Here is a 16,762-nt window from a genome sequence, read left to right as displayed (position 1 = left end):
GCATGTGTAGACTTATGTGTGCTTAGTCACTCCATTGTGTCTGACTGTTTGTGACCCCATGGACTGTAGCCTGCCAGGCTCCTCTGACCATGGGGATTCTCCAGGCAAGAATACTGGAGTGGGTTGCCATGCCCTCCTCCAGGGGATCTTCACAACCCAGGGATCGACCCCAGGTCTCTTGCATTGCAGGCGGATTTTTTACCGCCTGAGCCACCAGGAAGCCCAAGTATATATAAGGGGGTGTTGACTTATATAATAGGATATGAGTGAGAGCAGGTGAATAACTGCCAGCCTTCTCTCTGGTGAATGGTGTCTTTTTATTCTCTCAAACCTGGGTTGTAAGTGAATCTCCTCTTGCAGATGGAGGCAAATATACCGTCCACGACTCCCAGGCCCCCAGTCTGAGCTTAGAGGGTGAGAACTCCCCCTCCAGCCCCACTGGACATGACTGGGAGATGAATTATCAAGAGGCAGCAATCTACCTCCAGGTGAGTATCTCCCGGGCAGCACCTGGCCCTTCTTGCCACGTGTTGGTGGAGACGGGGAGCCAGGCTCTGTTGGATGCATGCCCAGAAATCCACTTCTGGCTTTGGTGCTCCATGTGTGAGCTTCTCATTTCATAAGATCACACCGGGAGAGCCAAGCTGGCTGTGCCCGTGGGCTTGTTCCCAGGACCCGGTGTGTGGCCCTGCCTGCCCCCAGGTTCTCTAGTCTGTCCATTTGGCTGCCCCCTGCCCTGCTCCCTCTTCTGGAGAGGCTGGTTCTCAGGAGGGAACTCGTCTATCTGCTGAGTCCAGCTGACTCAGTGTGCAGGGTCTGGAGATGTTTATTCTTCCTGTTTCTCCTGCTGCTGCTTTCATATTTGCTATTCCATGCTTGGTTTTTGTTTTTAAACAAATTTTAAATTCTTTATAATTCTGTCTGGTAAGTGTATCTTAATTTATTTAACTATCCTGATAAGGTTGGATATTTTCTCTTTTTATATTTCCCTTACTGTATATTATGCATTTCCCTGTTATAAATTATAATATGAGGACAATCTATGTCTTCAGCTATTTCTCTCTTTTTCTCTTTAATATCGAGGATTATTTTATTAGGAAACACTCCAAGAAGTAGAATCAGTGGGTCGAAGGAATCGACATTTTTTAGGGCCTTTGGTATACAGTATTGAATACTCTCAAAAGGGAATATTGCCTGTTAACTGCTAATCTCACTGTCTATGGCATTTTCACCTTAATCTTGTCATTTTTGTCACTATAAGATTTCAGCTTCTGCTGAAATTTCAACATTGAATAAGGATTTGGGTGAGGAAATGGGATTTTTCTTAAGTTCATTTGAATGATCACTTTCCCCTAATCTTTTTTTTCTTTGAAGCAGCTCTCCCTTTTAAGTATTTGCTTTTCTATTTTCAAAGAAAATTTAATGAAATTCAGATACTTATTTGATAGCTGTTCAGGTGTCTGTGTGTTTCTCACGTTTTATGGCTGTACTTCTCAAGGAATGGGTTTTGATTCAGGTTAAGGCAGAAATTATTCAGGTTAAGTAGAAATGTTTTTGGGAGATTTTAGCAAGCTTGGGCATGCCTGTTGATGTTGCAGGATCACTCTATACACTGTCACCCTCTCTAAGGTTGAACAGGTGCTAGATAAGAGGCCAGGATGGATCAGAATACAGAATTAGAATCACTGCTTGGTAATTGCCTCTTTCCTTAAGCAGGTGAGAACATTAGTAATAAAAATGGCTATCATCAAATAATAAATGCTGGAGAAGATGTGGGGGAAAGGGAACTCTCCTACACTTTTGGTGGGAATGTAAATTGGTACAGACATTAAGGAAAACAGTATGTAAGTGTCTTAAAAAAACTAAAAATAGAGCTACTATATGATCCAGCAATCCCACTCCAGGACATATATTTGGAGGAAAAAAAACCCTCTAATTCAAAAAGGTGTGTGTACCTCAGTGTTTATAGTAGCACTATTTACAATAGCCAAGGCATGGAGACAACCCAACAACCAAGTGCCCCTCAACAGACAATTGATTTGAGAAGATGTGGTATATAATACATACACACACATATATGAGCAGTGGAATATTACTCAGCCATAATAAAGAACGAAATGTTGCCATGTGCCATAGTGTGGATAGACCTAGAGAATATTACTAAGTGAAGAAAGTCAGCTAGAGAAAGAGAAATATTATATAACTTCTAAGTGGAATCTAAAAAATAATACAAATGGATCTATATACCAAAAAAAGACTAAGTTAAGTATGTACTTGCTGATCTCTCTAACAATCTTACCAGCAGTTTGGTCATCTCCCAGTTCATACACCTGAGACTCCCGGGGGCTAGTGAGTCCAAAGCCAGCCAGCTGGTAAACTGCCAAGCTTGGATTTAAACCGTGTCCATCCAGCCTCCGAATGATGTTCTTTCTTCTCTACGTGGTAGCCACATTTCTGTACCTGACCTCATGTAGTCACTCAAAAATGGGCCATGTCTTTAGGGGAAAAGAGGTTACAGAACAGAAGGTATCATATGGTGACTTCTAATATATAAGTTATATATAACTTTATGTAATGTGTGTCTATGTATGCACAGATACCCATTCACATCTGGAAACTTATTTGTCAGAATATTAAAGGTGATTATTTTTGGCTGATGGAATTTTTACTACCTTATAATTTTGTGTATTACTTGAATTTTTTTTCTTTTTTACAAAAAGATGCATCCTCTTGTAAAATTAAAACTAAAAGCAGAGCTTGGATCCCCATGGACAGCGGTTTCTGGCTTGGAGGACGGTGTTAGCAGGCGTCCGATAGCTGTTTCCGTGCTTGCGGAGGGGCTGCAGCACAGCCCCTGAGCCAGCTTGTTAGTGTGCTTGGGTGACTGGCCCCTCGCTGTTCTGCGGCTATCTGGTGCCTGTGGTTTCCTCTCTTCCTAAATTTACCTGTTAACTCACTCACCCACAGGAGCCGTGTGCTCGGAGCTCCTGTTGCCTCCAAGACCCTCCTAGTTTTCTTTGTGGACTTCTGCCCCAGGGAGCAGAGATTAAAGGCCTGGAAGTCACATACCGCTGGCCTGGCTTCTTATTTTTCCTAATCATAAAATTTCCTAGTTCGTGATCAGCCTCTAGGAAATAAGGCAAGTGTTCTTAGTGCACACGTGCTCAGTCATGTCCGACTCTTTGCGACCCCATGGACTGTAGCCCACTAGGCTCCTCTGTCCTTGGGATTTTTCAGGCAAGAGTACTGGAGTGGGTTGCCATTTCCTCCTCCAGAGGACCTTCCCAACCCAGGGATCGAACCCAGGTTTTTTGCGTCTTCAACATTGGCAGGTGATTCTTTACCACCGCACCACCTGGGAAGCCTTAGCATCGGAGTCAGGATAGGGACCCAGATCCTATTTCACTTGGTCCTTGCTGGGGAAGGCCTCATCTTCCATCTGCCCTGCTGCTGCTGCTGCTAAGTCGCTTCAGTCGTGTCCGACTCTGTGTGACCCCATAGATGGCAGCCCACCAGGCTCCCCCATCCCTGGGATTCTCCAGGCAAGAACACTGGAGTGGGTTGCCATTTCCTTCTCTAATGCATGAAAGGGAAAAGTAAAAGTGAAGTCGCTCAGTCGTGTCCAACTCTTAGTGACCCCGTGGACTGCAGCCTACCAGGCTCGGTCCATGGGATTTTCCAGGCAAGAGTACTGGAGTGGGTTGCCATTGCCTTCTCCGTCCATCTGCCCTGAGGCAATTCCAAGTCCCCGAGGTCAGATTTGAGAGCTCCATGTCAGTGGTTTCCTCTTGCCAGACCTTCATCCCTGGCTACCTGTTGGAAGAAATTACCCGAGAATTGCATTTTCTAGAAGTCCAAGCCAGAAGCTCCCCAGGCAACCATGTGCGACCCCTGTGGCCAGGGCGGTGGTGGTGAAAACCACAGCCGGCACAGATCACAGGACGGGGAGCGAGGCTTGCCCAGCTCACCCACCGTGTGACTCCAGGATGTTTGTTCCCTGCCCTGTCGAGTCTGTGGTTTGCCTTTTATTTTTTTTTGATCATGAGGATAGTGATGTATCCGGCTTCAGGGAAGTGACTCGCTTGAAGTTCCGCTGCAAACCACAGCCAAGGTCAGAGCTCCCAGCCGACTCCCAGCTACTGGACAGTCCTCGGCCTAACAGGCGCCTGGAGAATGATCTCTTGCAGAAATGCTTCATCTTACCAAACATCTATTAAACGCCCACTGTGTGCACCAGACACTGCCAACTGAGGTCTTGACTATATCTCTTGCTCTCCCAGTTCTCTGTAACAAGCTTGGCGAGCTGAAGCCACCTCCAGCTAGCACAGGAGCCCACTGGCCAGAGCTCCTTCCATGGCACCATGTGCCACCTGGCCCAGAGACACTTCTTCCTGTTAACCTGGCTTTGTAACTTCTGGAGGAATCACCGGGCACGCATGTGTTAGTTTCACTTTTGCCAGAACAAGGGTTTATGAGGATGGTTGCATGTGGCCTCATCCCACAAGAGCCAAATATTGGAATAGTTGAAGGTCTGCCTGCATTCAAGAACACCCAGAATGCTTTTGGAAAGGCTCTGGGTGTCCCTTCTGGGGCTCTGACCCTTTTCTCCTCTAGAGATTGGAGCCAAGGGCAAGAGCCTCTGTTCTGAGTGTGCTGAGAGTGAACGAGATAGGTTCTCCTGACTCAGCATCATTGGTGTTTAGGACGGGATAATTCTTTGTTGTGAGGGGCTGCCCTGTGCATTTTAACAGCATCCCTGGAACTGACCCTCTGGATGCCAGCAACACCCCCCAGGTGTGACAACTACACGTGTCTCCAGCCCTGGGGTGGAGTCAGGGGAGGGCAGGTGGTCAACACTGCCCCCAATTGAGAAGCACTGAAGCAAGGCAATGCATGAAAAGTAAATGCTGTCTATGTGTACGCTGCTGGATGGGGTACTGAGGTGATGAAGTTGATGAGGTGGGACCTCTTTTACTTAGACCTGTGCCCACCAACCTCAGGGAGGCAGTGAAGATCCCCTACCTCCCCCAGAAGACCGATCCTAACAGGGAGGGTCATCGGCTTGTATTCTCAAGTGGACCATTCCCCAGGCTCCATCATTTGTTTTCTGCATCATCAGCAGGAGGCCAAGAATAGACAGAACAGGGCTGCTGGAACCAGGCTGCCTGGCTGTATGGGCTTGGGTGCTACGGAAGTTCCCTGTCACTGCTGTCAAATGAGAAGAAATAGAAGCACTTGCCTGGAAGGCAAATTGTCAGGACTGAAAGGAATGTCGGGGCTCAGTGGAGGGCACTCAGTGGGGGTCAGCCGCTGTCTCGTTACTGTTGGGATGAAAGCATCAAGGGCTTAGGAAATAAGGTGGAAATAGAGTCAGTTAAGAAGTAAGGGGACTTCCCTGTTGGTTCAGTAGTTGAGAAGACTTTGCCTTCCAATGCAGGGGGTGCAGATTCCATCCCTAGCTGGGGAGCCAAGATCCCATATGCCTCATGGTCAAAAAGCAAAAAAAAAAAAAAAAAAAAACCCACATAAAACAGAAGCAATATTGTAACAAATTCAACAAAAACTTTAAAAATGGTCCCACATCCAAAAACTCTTTAAAAAGATAAATGGGATGGGGAAAGCTGAATAAACCAGGATTTTGATAAAGGGACCCTCAAGCTTTCCCCTCAATGTTACTAGCTTAAAGTAAATAATAACAGGTCACCTCTTCAGGGAGCTTTCCGTGTGCCAGACGCTGTCCTAAGAGCCCTGGGAGTAAGTACGGTCGATCGTTAACCCATGGATGGTTGTAAAGGTGAAAGAACAGTTTCCATGTTGCCCAGGGAGAAGGGGGCGGAGCCAGGACACAGTCATGACTAGTTTACCCCAGACCCCGGGCACTTAACATCCCACACCTGAGAGTGAGACTTCGGTCTCAGAAGGGACCAGATGCGCCCGCTTCCCTTTGATCTCTTGCGCGTTTTATCCTTTGAGTCCTCCGACTAGTTTTGGAAAGAAGCAAGGCTTTGAAGCCGCATCAGTGGCAAGGGCGAGACCTGAGGGGTGTGCTAAGCTGTGAAGAGAATACTTAATTTTCCGTCCTCTCTGGCCTGAAGCTCCACCCACCTGCCAAGGGCCCGCCCCTTTCCCCCGCCCACCACACGTCCCACATCCCCAGCCACTTCTGCATCCCAGGCGCACTTCTTTGCGCGGGCTCACGCGACTCTCGCTCTTTCAGGAAGGCGAGAATAACGACAAGTTCTTCACCCACCCCAAGAACGCCAAAGCTCTGGCGGCCTACCTCTTCGCACACAACCACCTCTTCTACCTGATGGAGCTGTCCGCGGCCTTGCTCCTGCTGCTGCTCTCCCTGTGCGAGGCTCCCGCCGTCCCCGCGCTCCGGCTGGGCATTTACGTGAGTGTCCCGGTGGCCGCGAGCCGCGGCTCTTTGGGGGTTTCGGGGGTGGGAAGGCGGGCAGAGTAACTCAAGCCTGAAAGGGAACATTCTGGAAGGGGAGACACCCCACGGATTTCAAACGGGGAGGCCCTGGGAGTAGCTGGCTCACCAGTCTTGCCTGGGGTCCCCGCCCGAGGGAATGCACCACCCCCAGTCTCCCTGGGATTCCCTTCCCTTGTAACTTCCAAGGAGGGGCAGGGGCCGCCCTCGGACTGCCTCACTTAGGACCCGTGGCCATGCTTTGGCTCCAGGTGAACAGCATACCTGATCAGCAGTCCCGCCCGCTGTCTCCAAAGAAAAGCCAGCAGGTGCGCTCACTTCTCCTACTGGGGAGTGGCTGATGACGCTGCGTCTCCTTCACGCCCTGTGGCTGCAGGTCCACGCAACCCTGGAGCTGTTCGCCCTGGTGGTGGTCGTGTTTGAACTCTGCATGAAGTTGCGGTGGCTGGGCCTTCACACCTTCATCCGGCACAGAAGGACCATGGTCAAGGTGATGTGTTCATCTCTTTCCAGCATTTCCTTGTCAACTTCAAGCCTGTATCCTCAGTTCAACTGCAAATCCCCCATGCGCTGCGAAGCGTAACTCTGGGTCCCGGAGCTCACCATGCTTCCAGCTTTGCTCTGGGTGTCACGGTGGTGCTAACAGTAGCTAACATGATCCGGTATTTAGTTCAGGCCAAGCACCAGCGTGGTGACCTTTGTGGGAAATGTATTACTATTCCTAGTTTACATCCAGCCAGTTGCAAGAGAATGGGATCTGGATCCCGGAGAGCTGGGATTCCAAAGCAGCCTGGTGTGGCCTCCACAGCCGTGCCAGTCAATGCCATATTGTCCACTTTCTCTGTAGCAGAGAGAGACATAGGTTGGGATATGTCAGAGTGGTATTTAGCAGTGTCAGAAGCGCACACACTTGACGGGGAGGATGTGCCCAAGGAATTGGAGATCAGGATGTGCCGAAGACCCCAGGGGCCCTCAGGGGGTAGCTAGAACCAGGGGGTGGGTGGCTGCGGCCTGCGGAGTGGTGGTTTTGTTCAGCGGGTACCCTCTAATGAGCTGCTGGGAGCATCGATCACCCTGAAGCTTGTTCTCCTGGGCCAGCAGCAGTGGACTTCTCTGCCTGATGTTGGGGGCCTGCCTGATGTTGGGGGAGGTGAGAGAGGGCGAGGGAAGGGCTTCTCTGGACTCCCCTCCGGGATGGGGAGGACTGGCGGGGGCCAGTATCTAGCCGGCCCTCTGTTTGGGCCTGGGGCGCAGGGGCTGACAGTGCGCTGTGCCCGGCCTCCCCCAGACCTCCGTGCTGGTGGTGCAGTTCGTGGAGGCCATCGTGGTGTTGGTACGGCAGACGTCACACATGCGGGTGACCCGGGCGCTGCGCTGCATCTTCCTGGTGGACTGTCGGTACTGCGGCGGCGTCCGGCGGTAAGGCCTGGGCAGGAGCTGCTCACTCAGGTGCTCTCACGGCCCAACCTGGCCCCCTGGGTCCGTGGTGGCGCAGGAGCCAGTGAGTCACTTAGTGAATAGGTCCCTCCTGCACTTGGCTAGGTCACAGTCCTGATCACTTCCCTCTGCCATTCGACCCTCACAGAGAGGAGGGTGGGCCTCCCACTGCAGGGCGCTCTCCCATCATTACCTGTGCTTCTCTGGGGCTCCTGGCACAGTATCTGCCCAAACACAGCCTGCAGCAGGAGCTCAGTGAAGTCTGCGCGACTCAGCAGGCAGTCCTGACACCTTCCCTGGGACTGGGGGACTGAACTCAAAACAGGCCATTAACCTAAGTTCAAGCTGAGTTTTTTTTTTTAAATGATTTTGTTTATTTTTTGTCAGTGCTGGGTCTTCGTTGCTGCACGGGCTTTTCTCTAGTGGCAGTCGAGGGCTTCTCATTGCCGTGGCTTCTCTTGTTGCAGAGCATGGGCTCTAGGCGCTCAGGCTTCAATAGTTGTGGCTCTCCAGCTCTAGAGCACAGGCTCAGTAGTTGTGGTTCATGGGCTTAGTTGCTCTGAGGCATATAGGATCTTCCCAGACCAGGGATCGAACCCATGTCCCCTGCATTGGCAGGTGGATTCTTCACCACTGAGCCACCAGGGAAGCCCCTGACTGAGTTTTGAGAATCCATCTAGAAAACCTGTTGGCTGGGGTCCTGTGAATGAGAGCGGGCTAGCCATTCACTCTTGGTGAAGTTGCTCAGTCGTGTCCAACTCTTTGAGATCCCATGGACTATGGTCTACCAGGTTCCTCCATCCATGGAATTTTCCAGGCAAGAGTCCTAGAGTGGGTTGCCATTTCCTTCTCCTGGGGATCTTCCGGACCCAGGGATCGAACCCAGGTCCCCCTCATTGCAGGCAGACACTTCACCGTCTGAGCCACTGGGGAAGCCCATGGGGTCACTCTTGGTTCCCTGTCTGCAAAACCGGAGACACATGTCCTCGGACTGAATGGCCCTGAAATGTCTTCCTGCATACCGTGCAGACTGACCTTGGCACCTGAGGCCATGTACCCGGCCCTGGCCTGCCTGCTCCATCCCTTGCAGGCACTTGCCTGCTTGGGCTCAGTAAGCGCCACGCCTGCCCTGGTTCTTTGCCCATCACTGCCTGAGTGGAAGTCCTAGGAGATCACTAAGCATGCCGTCACAAGCCAGGGTGCGGTGGGATTTAGCGTTCCAGGGGTTGGGAGCACCAGGCCCCCATCTCAACAGGGCACCCCTCACTGAGCAGTCCCAGACCATGCCCCTGGGCCCTAGCCCACCGCCCACCGGCCCTCAGCCTCCTGGCCCTGTCTCCCCACAGCAACCTGCGTCAGATGTTTCAGTCCCTGCCGCCCTTCATGGACATCCTCCTGCTTCTCCTCTTCTTCATGATCATTTTCGCCATCCTCGGTGAGTTTTTTCCTGAGCCCCAGTACGCAGTCTCTAAAAGCAAACTCATCGTTGAGAAAAAAGGCACTTTGATGGTTTTAGAAATTCTGGAAGGTTTTCAGAACGATAGAAACACTTGTGGACTCCCGCTTAGGAAATGCGGTATTGGGGGGAAGAAAAAAATAGAAGCCACCTTTGTAACCTTTCTTGATCTCAGTTCCCTTTTGCTCCCAGGGGTGCCCCCGGCCTTTATTCACGCTGATGCGTGGAGATGTAAGCCATTCATTTTCACTACAGTGTCGTGATCCAATACGTGAATATACCCACGCTTATTTATCACTTCCTCCGTTGGTGGGCATTTTCCTCTATTGCAGATCACATTGCTGCGAACATTCTCCTGCCTTTCCCGGTGCGCACACAGGGGAGTTTCTCTACAGCATATGCCTGGGACCTTAGGGTCGACATAGTTCAGCTTCACTAGGTGTTAAAGCAAGGTCATGCCCTTTCTAACACCGAGGAGGCCTTGCCTCTTCAGATAAGATCAAGTATTGATGCAACTCCCACATTCAGACATGGGCTTTAGACAGTGGCAGTCTCAGAACACGGCAGGGGAGCCCAAGGTCCCTTCCCTGGTGCTCAGATGGCAGAGACAGTGGAACCAGAGGGCCGTGACTCTAAGGCCCCCGCCAGTGCTGAAACCCCCAGACTCTCGTGACACTCTGTTCCCTGAGCCATTGACTCCCACCTACCCCACCCCACTCTGGATAGAATTTCCTTGGTGTTCCGAGGGGCTGACTTCCCTTAGGGGCAGAGTTTCAGGATTTCAAGGACTCAGGGGAATAGCCCATTGCAAGAGGGAGGAAATTAATGGTGCCCCCACCTTGGACCCTCAGCTGCAGAACAGTGGGGTCCCTTTGAAGTTGTTACTTGGCTGTCATGTTCAAAACCAAAGATTGCAAACCAGCAGTCTGGGTTCCAGACCCAGCCTATGGATGAGTTTTTTTGGTCTGAAAGTGTTGAGCCAGCATTTTATGTTTTGTTTTATTAAGTTTTTTTTTTTTTTTTGATGTGGACCATTTTTTAAAGTCTTTATTGAATGTGTTACAACATTGCTTCTGTTTACATTTTTTTGGTTTTTGGGGCACGAGATATGTGGGATCTTAGCTGCCTGACGGGATTGAACCTGCACCCCGTCCACTGGCAGGTGAAGTCTTAAAAAATTAATTTTTATTTTTATTTAATATATATTTTAAAATGTTTATTTATTTGGCTGCTCCAAGTCTTAGTTGCAGCGTTTGTGATCTAGTTCCCCAACCAGGGATCCAACCTGGTCCCCTGCACTGGGAGCTCAGTCTTAGTCTCTGGACCACTGGGGAAGTCCTTTGAGCCAGCATTTTTAAAAACTAGATTTTTTAACATGAAAATACAGATTTCCAGCCTTAAAATCTTAAATTTTTTTTTAAACTTCTATTTTTTAAAAAAAATTGACATGTAATCGACATAACACTGTATTAGTTCCAGGTGTACAGCATAATGGTTTATTATGAACATAACTGCAGAATGATCTGGTTAACAACATCATCTTTATACATACTTATAGTTTTTTTTCCCTTCTGATGAGAACTTTAAGATCTACTCTCCCAGCAACTTTGAAACACACAATAATGGTATCATTAACTAGAGTCACTGCTTTGCACATCCAGCCTTTGTGTTTTTTGGCTGCACGGTACAGCACATAGGATCTTAGTTCCCTGACCAGGGATCCCCAGCCCCCTGCAGTGGAAGCACAGGGTCCTAAACGCTGGACCACCAGAAAGGTCCCCAACTAGCCTTTTTTAATAATAGCTACAGTGGTGCTTGGATCACATTCCCGAATGGCAGCAGGTACCTGGTGCCTTCAGTCAGAGCATCGTTGTGCTCTGCCTCGGTCCCCACCACACCCTATGCTTTCCCTCTGCCCACTGCTCTCATTTACATTTATTTGTATTGACATCTGGGTTTGGGACTTCCGCTCTAACCTATGTTTCCCACCACCTTCTTCTAGGTTTCTACTTATTCTCCCCTAATCCTTCAGACCCCGTAAGTAATCAGTGCGTTTGTCTGTGTCTTGCTGTATGTGGGGCCTTTTCACTTCAGGCCAGGCGGCTGGACTGACCTCCCCGCCGCCAGCCGTGTTAGGAAGGGATGCCCTGCTTGGTTTCTCATCATCGCTTATGGCACCTGAACGTTCAGTTCCTTCTTTGAGCGCCAAGTGCATCCCCTGTCCTGTCGTTGAGAGGGATGTTTCCAGGATCAAATCTGGAACACTGAAACATTTTGGCAGAGGAGTGGTGGAGGAGAGCCCAGCTCATTGTGCAGAACATGTGATTCTCTGGGAGACAAGTCCCAAGGCCAAGTGTCTGCTTCTGCCAGAAGCATTGAGCTCAGAAAGGAGGCGGCCTTGGACTCCGAGTTTGCTTGTTCCTCTGCCATCCTTCAGGGATCCCGCGGGAGGAGGAAGGGGTGGGTGGGATGGGGTGGGGGAGGGCAGGGCTCTGGAGATGACCCCCTGCACACACCCCGTTCCGGTGGTGTGTGCCGTTGGCTGGCACCCATGTGTCCTCTGGCCCTCCTGTCCCCACAGTACTTCAGCACCCTGGAGAACAGCATCATCAGTCTGTTTGTCCTTCTGACCACCGCCAAGTAAGTTTGGGCTCTGCTTTGGCTTCTGCCTGCCCTCTGGTAGTGCCCAGGGTTGTCTCCTTTTCAGCCAAGGGTATTCCACGTCTTGGCTCAGACGGGTGCTCAGGGCCACCATGAGGGATGGGAGTGGCCTGGTGAGCTGAGAGTAGGGGAGGGGCGGGGGAGGAGCAGGCAGAAAGAGGGATGTCCTTAGAGAAAGCAGAGACTGGCAGACAGGGGCCTTGCGGGTAATGCTCTGCAAATACAGCTTCCCAGACGTGATGATGCCCTCCTACTCCCGGAACCCCTGGTCCTGCGTCTTCTTCATCGTGTACCTCTCCATTGAGCTGTACTTTATCATGAACCTGGTGAGTGGCCTTGGCTTCTGTTCTGTGGACCAGCCCCAGCCATCGCCGTGCTGGGCATCGTGGGGATAAAGTAGGGGTGGCCATCCACCTCCGAGGGCGGAACACAGGGGAAGGAAGTCCTGGACCCTAGTCAGGTGTGGTGTGACTAGGAATGCCCTGTCAGGACTTGAGTTCAGCCGGTTACCAGCAGTAACTAGCCTCTCTGGGTTAGTGCTGCTGCTGCTGACAGTGCTAGAGCTTGTCATTCGTTCGCTCACTTTTTCATTTATTTGACTGCACTGGGTGGGTCTTCATTTCGGCCTGTGGGATCTTTAGTTGTGGCATGCGGGATCTAGTTTCCTGACCAAGGGATTGAACCCGGGCGCCCCGCGTTAGGAGCACAGAGTCTTAACCACTGGACCACCAAGGAAGTCCCAGAGCTGGAGTTGAAACCAAAACTACCCTGGAACCTTTTCCTTCTCAGGGCGAACATATAATAACTGGAAAAGCTGACACTTATGAAGCCTTAGTCAGGTACTATGCCGAGTGCTTTATGGATAGAGGTTAAATAATTTAACACTTAAACCCTAGATGTCTGATTATGATTCTCAGTTTATAGCTGAGGAAACTGAGGATCAGACCGATAGGGTGAGTCAGCCTTGCCTGCACAGCTCGGGTGGCCAGGTGAGCTGGTCTGATTCCAGAGCCCTGCTCTTAACCACCCCATCCCACTGCACGCACATGCCAGGAATGTCCTGTGTATTTCTACCCTGTTTATTATGAACCCCTGGGAAACCCAATACAGAACACGTTCCTTTAAGGACAGTGTGTAGTCCCTATGCACACTGGGAACTTTGGAGGTGTTTTTGGAGGCTCGACTGGCCACCAGGAGTGTTCCTGCCATCAGCAGATCACCTTCTCCCAGACCAGGCCATCAGGCTGGTGCTGAGACCAGAATTATAAGGAAGAGGACTTACCATGTCTTGCATTTATTTTTATACTTCTGATGAGCATCCCCAAACCAGTCACCACAGTCAGGCCCGGTATAGAAATGGAAAACACTTTCTCTGGGGGTAGACTTGTGCTTTTGCTGCTAAGTCACATCAGTCGTGTCTGACTCCTTGCGACCCCATAGACGGCAGCCCACCAGGCTCCCGTCCCTGCCTTAAAATGTGATGTCTTAAGCAGGAAAATATTTTCTTTTTTTAATTTCTCAAGACCCAAAATAAGTATGTTGGATATCTGTTTGTATATCTTAGAGTTCTTTTGTACCGTTGTTAGTTTAGAATCCTAAAAATAGCGTTATGTGTAATTATTTGCTTTAACAGGTATTTTGAACTGTGAAAATACAGGGTATGAGTCAGCCATTGGGGGCCCAAACCTGGCCTACCACCTGTTTTTGTCAATAAAGTTTTATTGGCACATGGCCATGCCCATTCATTTGCATATAGCCTATGAATGCTTTCATGCTACACCCACAGGGTTGAGTGATTTCTACAGAGACCATCTTGCCTGCAGAGCCTCACATATTTGCTCTCTGGCCCTTTACAGAAAAAGTTTGCTGACTCCTTTGATCTAAAGGGAAATGTAGGGGGCCAGTTTGAAGGGATGGAAAGGGAAATGTAGGGGGCCAGTTTGAGGGGATGGAAAGGCAAATATATTTCAAAATATTTTTGAAATATTTTGAAAGAAGCCTCAAAAAGGCTTCTTTCAAATTCTGCTCCCGCCCTCCCATCACCCTCTGATAACGCAGGCTGTGTTGTCTACATGCTGACTTTGGAACTGGGCACTTCCAGAACCTTGTGCCCTTGGGTGCAGGCCACCTCTTGCCCCTCATTTCTAGGGCCACACAGACTCAGCAGGAGAAGGAACATGGGGACAGGGGAGGAAGGGACAGCGATGTCCCTCCCTGCTCTGAGGTTGGGAGGGCACAGGATGGGCACACAGCCTCCCCGGCCGTCACACAGAGCTAAATGGGGCAAAGGCCCCAGCGTGTTCCCCTCACAGCTTCTCTCCCCTTATAAAACTGCCCAGGCAGGGATGAGCTATACAGGCAGAGAAGAAAAACCGGGGGAAAATGTAATAGTGTTTTCACGAATCTGTAGAGGGGAAATTTACAAGCGGCAATGAATGACCTTCTCCTAAGACTTGGAGATGAACTTCCTACACCTGGCCAGGGGAGAGGCTCTTCTCAACCTGCCTTCCTAGGGTGGCTGGAGGAGCACCCTCTGGAGGCTGGGGAACTGTTCCCTAGCTCCCTGAGGCCCAGTCGGCATGGGTACCAGGTCTCTGCTCTTCCCTCTCAGCTCCTGGCCGTGGTATTTGACACCTTCAATGACATCGAGAAACGCAAGTTCAAGTCTTTGCTGCTACACAAGCGAACTGCCATCCAGCACGCCTACCGCCTGCTTGTCAGCCAGCGGGTAGGGGGGTTCCAGAGGCTGAGCCAGGGAGGGGGGTTGGTCCTTGTTCTCCTGCCCTTCCTCCCCCTACCTCCACCCCACCTCCCAATATCTGCTAAGCGTAGAAGGGACAGCAGCTTCAGAAACCAGGGGTCCTACCCTTGGGAGAACAGAGAGAGAACAGGGTGCCCTGGGATCCCACGTGATGCGGGACATCGGGCATGGCTCCCCCCAGGGGAAGGGGCAGCTGGACTCTGCGTTTACCTGTGTTCCACGTGGCCATCTTCCCTCTCTCCCCAGAGGCCTGCCGGCATCTCCTACAGGCAGTTCGAAGGCCTGATGCGTTTCTACAAGCCCCGGATGAGTGCGGGGGAGCGCTATCTCACCTTCAAGGCCCTGAATCAGAGCAACACGCCACTGCTCAGGTGAGGGATCCCAAGTGGGTGCAGTACAGCCGAAGGAGGCCTTGACAAGAGGCTCTGGGGTGCCTGGCGGGCAGAGAGGCCCTTAGACACTTAGTTTTCTTTGCAGAGCGTTTTCTGCACATAGACCCTATTGCTCAGGATTCTTCTTACAAATGACAGAGTCCAACCCACGTCCAGTTTAAATTCACAACAAGAAAGGAATGTATTGGCTAGTAGAATGGACTGGCCCAGCTGCTCACCCTCGAGCCATGAGCAAGCTGGGTAGTTGCATGTGAACAGATCCACAGAGCACCGTGAACAACACACACACACACACAGCCCTGGCACAGCCTCAGAACGGGCCCCGAGCTGTCCATGGTCAGTCTTGGTCTTCTGGCTGCTGATGACCAAAACCCTTTTCTTTTCGATTTGAGAAGCAGCAGGCCTGCTGTAGAGATGAGGGTGAGAGAGCTCGGTCTGGGCTGACCTCTCAGCCCCGTTGTTCTAGTTAGTCCTCTGCCAAAGGATGCTCCATCCTTGTCTGACAGTGGTAGTCATTCGGGGGCTGGCTCTCTGGGGAACGCAAGCCAGTGGTAGTCAGTGTAGACTGAGAGGATGAAGTATCAATAGTCTGGGGGAAGGAGGAGATGAAAAGCCAGCAGGTACCCGTCCCCTGGGCCCCAATGGGCTGGGACTCTCAGATGTCACCCCCTCCACCTCTCGAAGGTGACCGTAGGCAGGTGGGTGTGAGAAACACTGAAGCTCTGTGGGAACGTACCCTGATTTTTTTTTTCTTTTGCCCTTTCTTGTTGCTTATGACAGCCTGAAGGACTTTCATGATATTTATGAAGTTGCCGCCTTAAAGTGGAAGGTGGGTGCTCTCCGGGGAGGGACCAGGCCGACGGTTCCATGGGAGGGGGATGAGGCCGGTCCAGCTCTCGGCTGGGCGCCATGCATTGTAGAGAGAACAGGTGGCCCCCGGCCAAATCTGCCCATCCCCCTGCAATATGCCGTCCCGGTTAAGAGCCCTGAGTCTCAGACCCCATTAGTCGCTGTGTGGCGTCCGGCAGGTTATGGAACCTTTCCGAGGCTTGTCTCGCCTGGGAAGTGGGGCCATGAGAGCCCTACCCTGCTGCGTTAGTTTCAGGATCATGTAAAATAATGCCAGTGCACAGCACACTGCAAAGGCCGGCAGGCCTCGGCTGGCTTGGTTGTTCTGTAGATCCCTGAGTGTTTTCATGGTTTCCCGAGTTAGTCAGAGAGCAGGAAAGGAAAGCGGCACCCTGGTCCCCAGGGCTGGGATCCAGTCCCTGGTCCTAACTCTCTCCCCCATGGCCCTGTTCCTCGGTCAGGCAAAGAGAAATAGAGAACACTGGTTTGATGAGCTTCCCAGGACAGCATTCCTCATCTTCAAAGGTAAGGCTGACCTGAACGTTGCGTCCTGACTGCTGGGGACGAATGGAGGTTTCCAGAGGCCACTGATGAAGATTTAAAGAACATGACCAGAGTGGGTGGGTGGGTGTGTGTGTACACGCGCACATGCATATGAACTGTCTGTGTGTGTAAAAGAGAGTGTGATGACCCCAGCAGAGAATTAGTATTGGACTAGGGAGGGAAATCAGTAACGTAAAAACCAAACAAAAAAGAATTGTGGGTTATTT

The 16,762-nt window shown here is 50.9% G+C and overlaps 1 protein-coding gene across 1 annotated transcript in view; it reads left to right on the top strand.

The window, feature by feature from the left end:
* TPCN1 (two pore segment channel 1) overlaps window positions 1-16,762 on the top strand; it is a 40,441-nt gene that overhangs the window by 7,573 nt on the left and 16,106 nt on the right. Inside the window, 12 exon segments of the mRNA XM_070386070.1 lie at window positions 361-488; window positions 6,218-6,394; window positions 6,813-6,926; window positions 7,725-7,855; window positions 9,220-9,308; window positions 11,332-11,366; window positions 11,911-11,969; window positions 12,217-12,316; window positions 14,602-14,718; window positions 14,998-15,122; window positions 15,924-15,972; window positions 16,454-16,517. Of these exon segments, the coding sequence (XP_070242171.1) occupies window positions 361-488; window positions 6,218-6,394; window positions 6,813-6,926; window positions 7,725-7,855; window positions 9,220-9,308; window positions 11,332-11,366; window positions 11,911-11,969; window positions 12,217-12,316; window positions 14,602-14,718; window positions 14,998-15,122; window positions 15,924-15,972; window positions 16,454-16,517 (1,188 nt within the window).

This window comes from Bos mutus, chromosome 17, assembly GCF_027580195.1.
Source record: "Bos mutus isolate GX-2022 chromosome 17, NWIPB_WYAK_1.1, whole genome shotgun sequence".
NCBI lineage: Eukaryota > Metazoa > Chordata > Mammalia > Artiodactyla > Bovidae > Bos > Bos mutus.
This window is presented reverse-complemented; position numbering and strand designations above follow the sequence as displayed.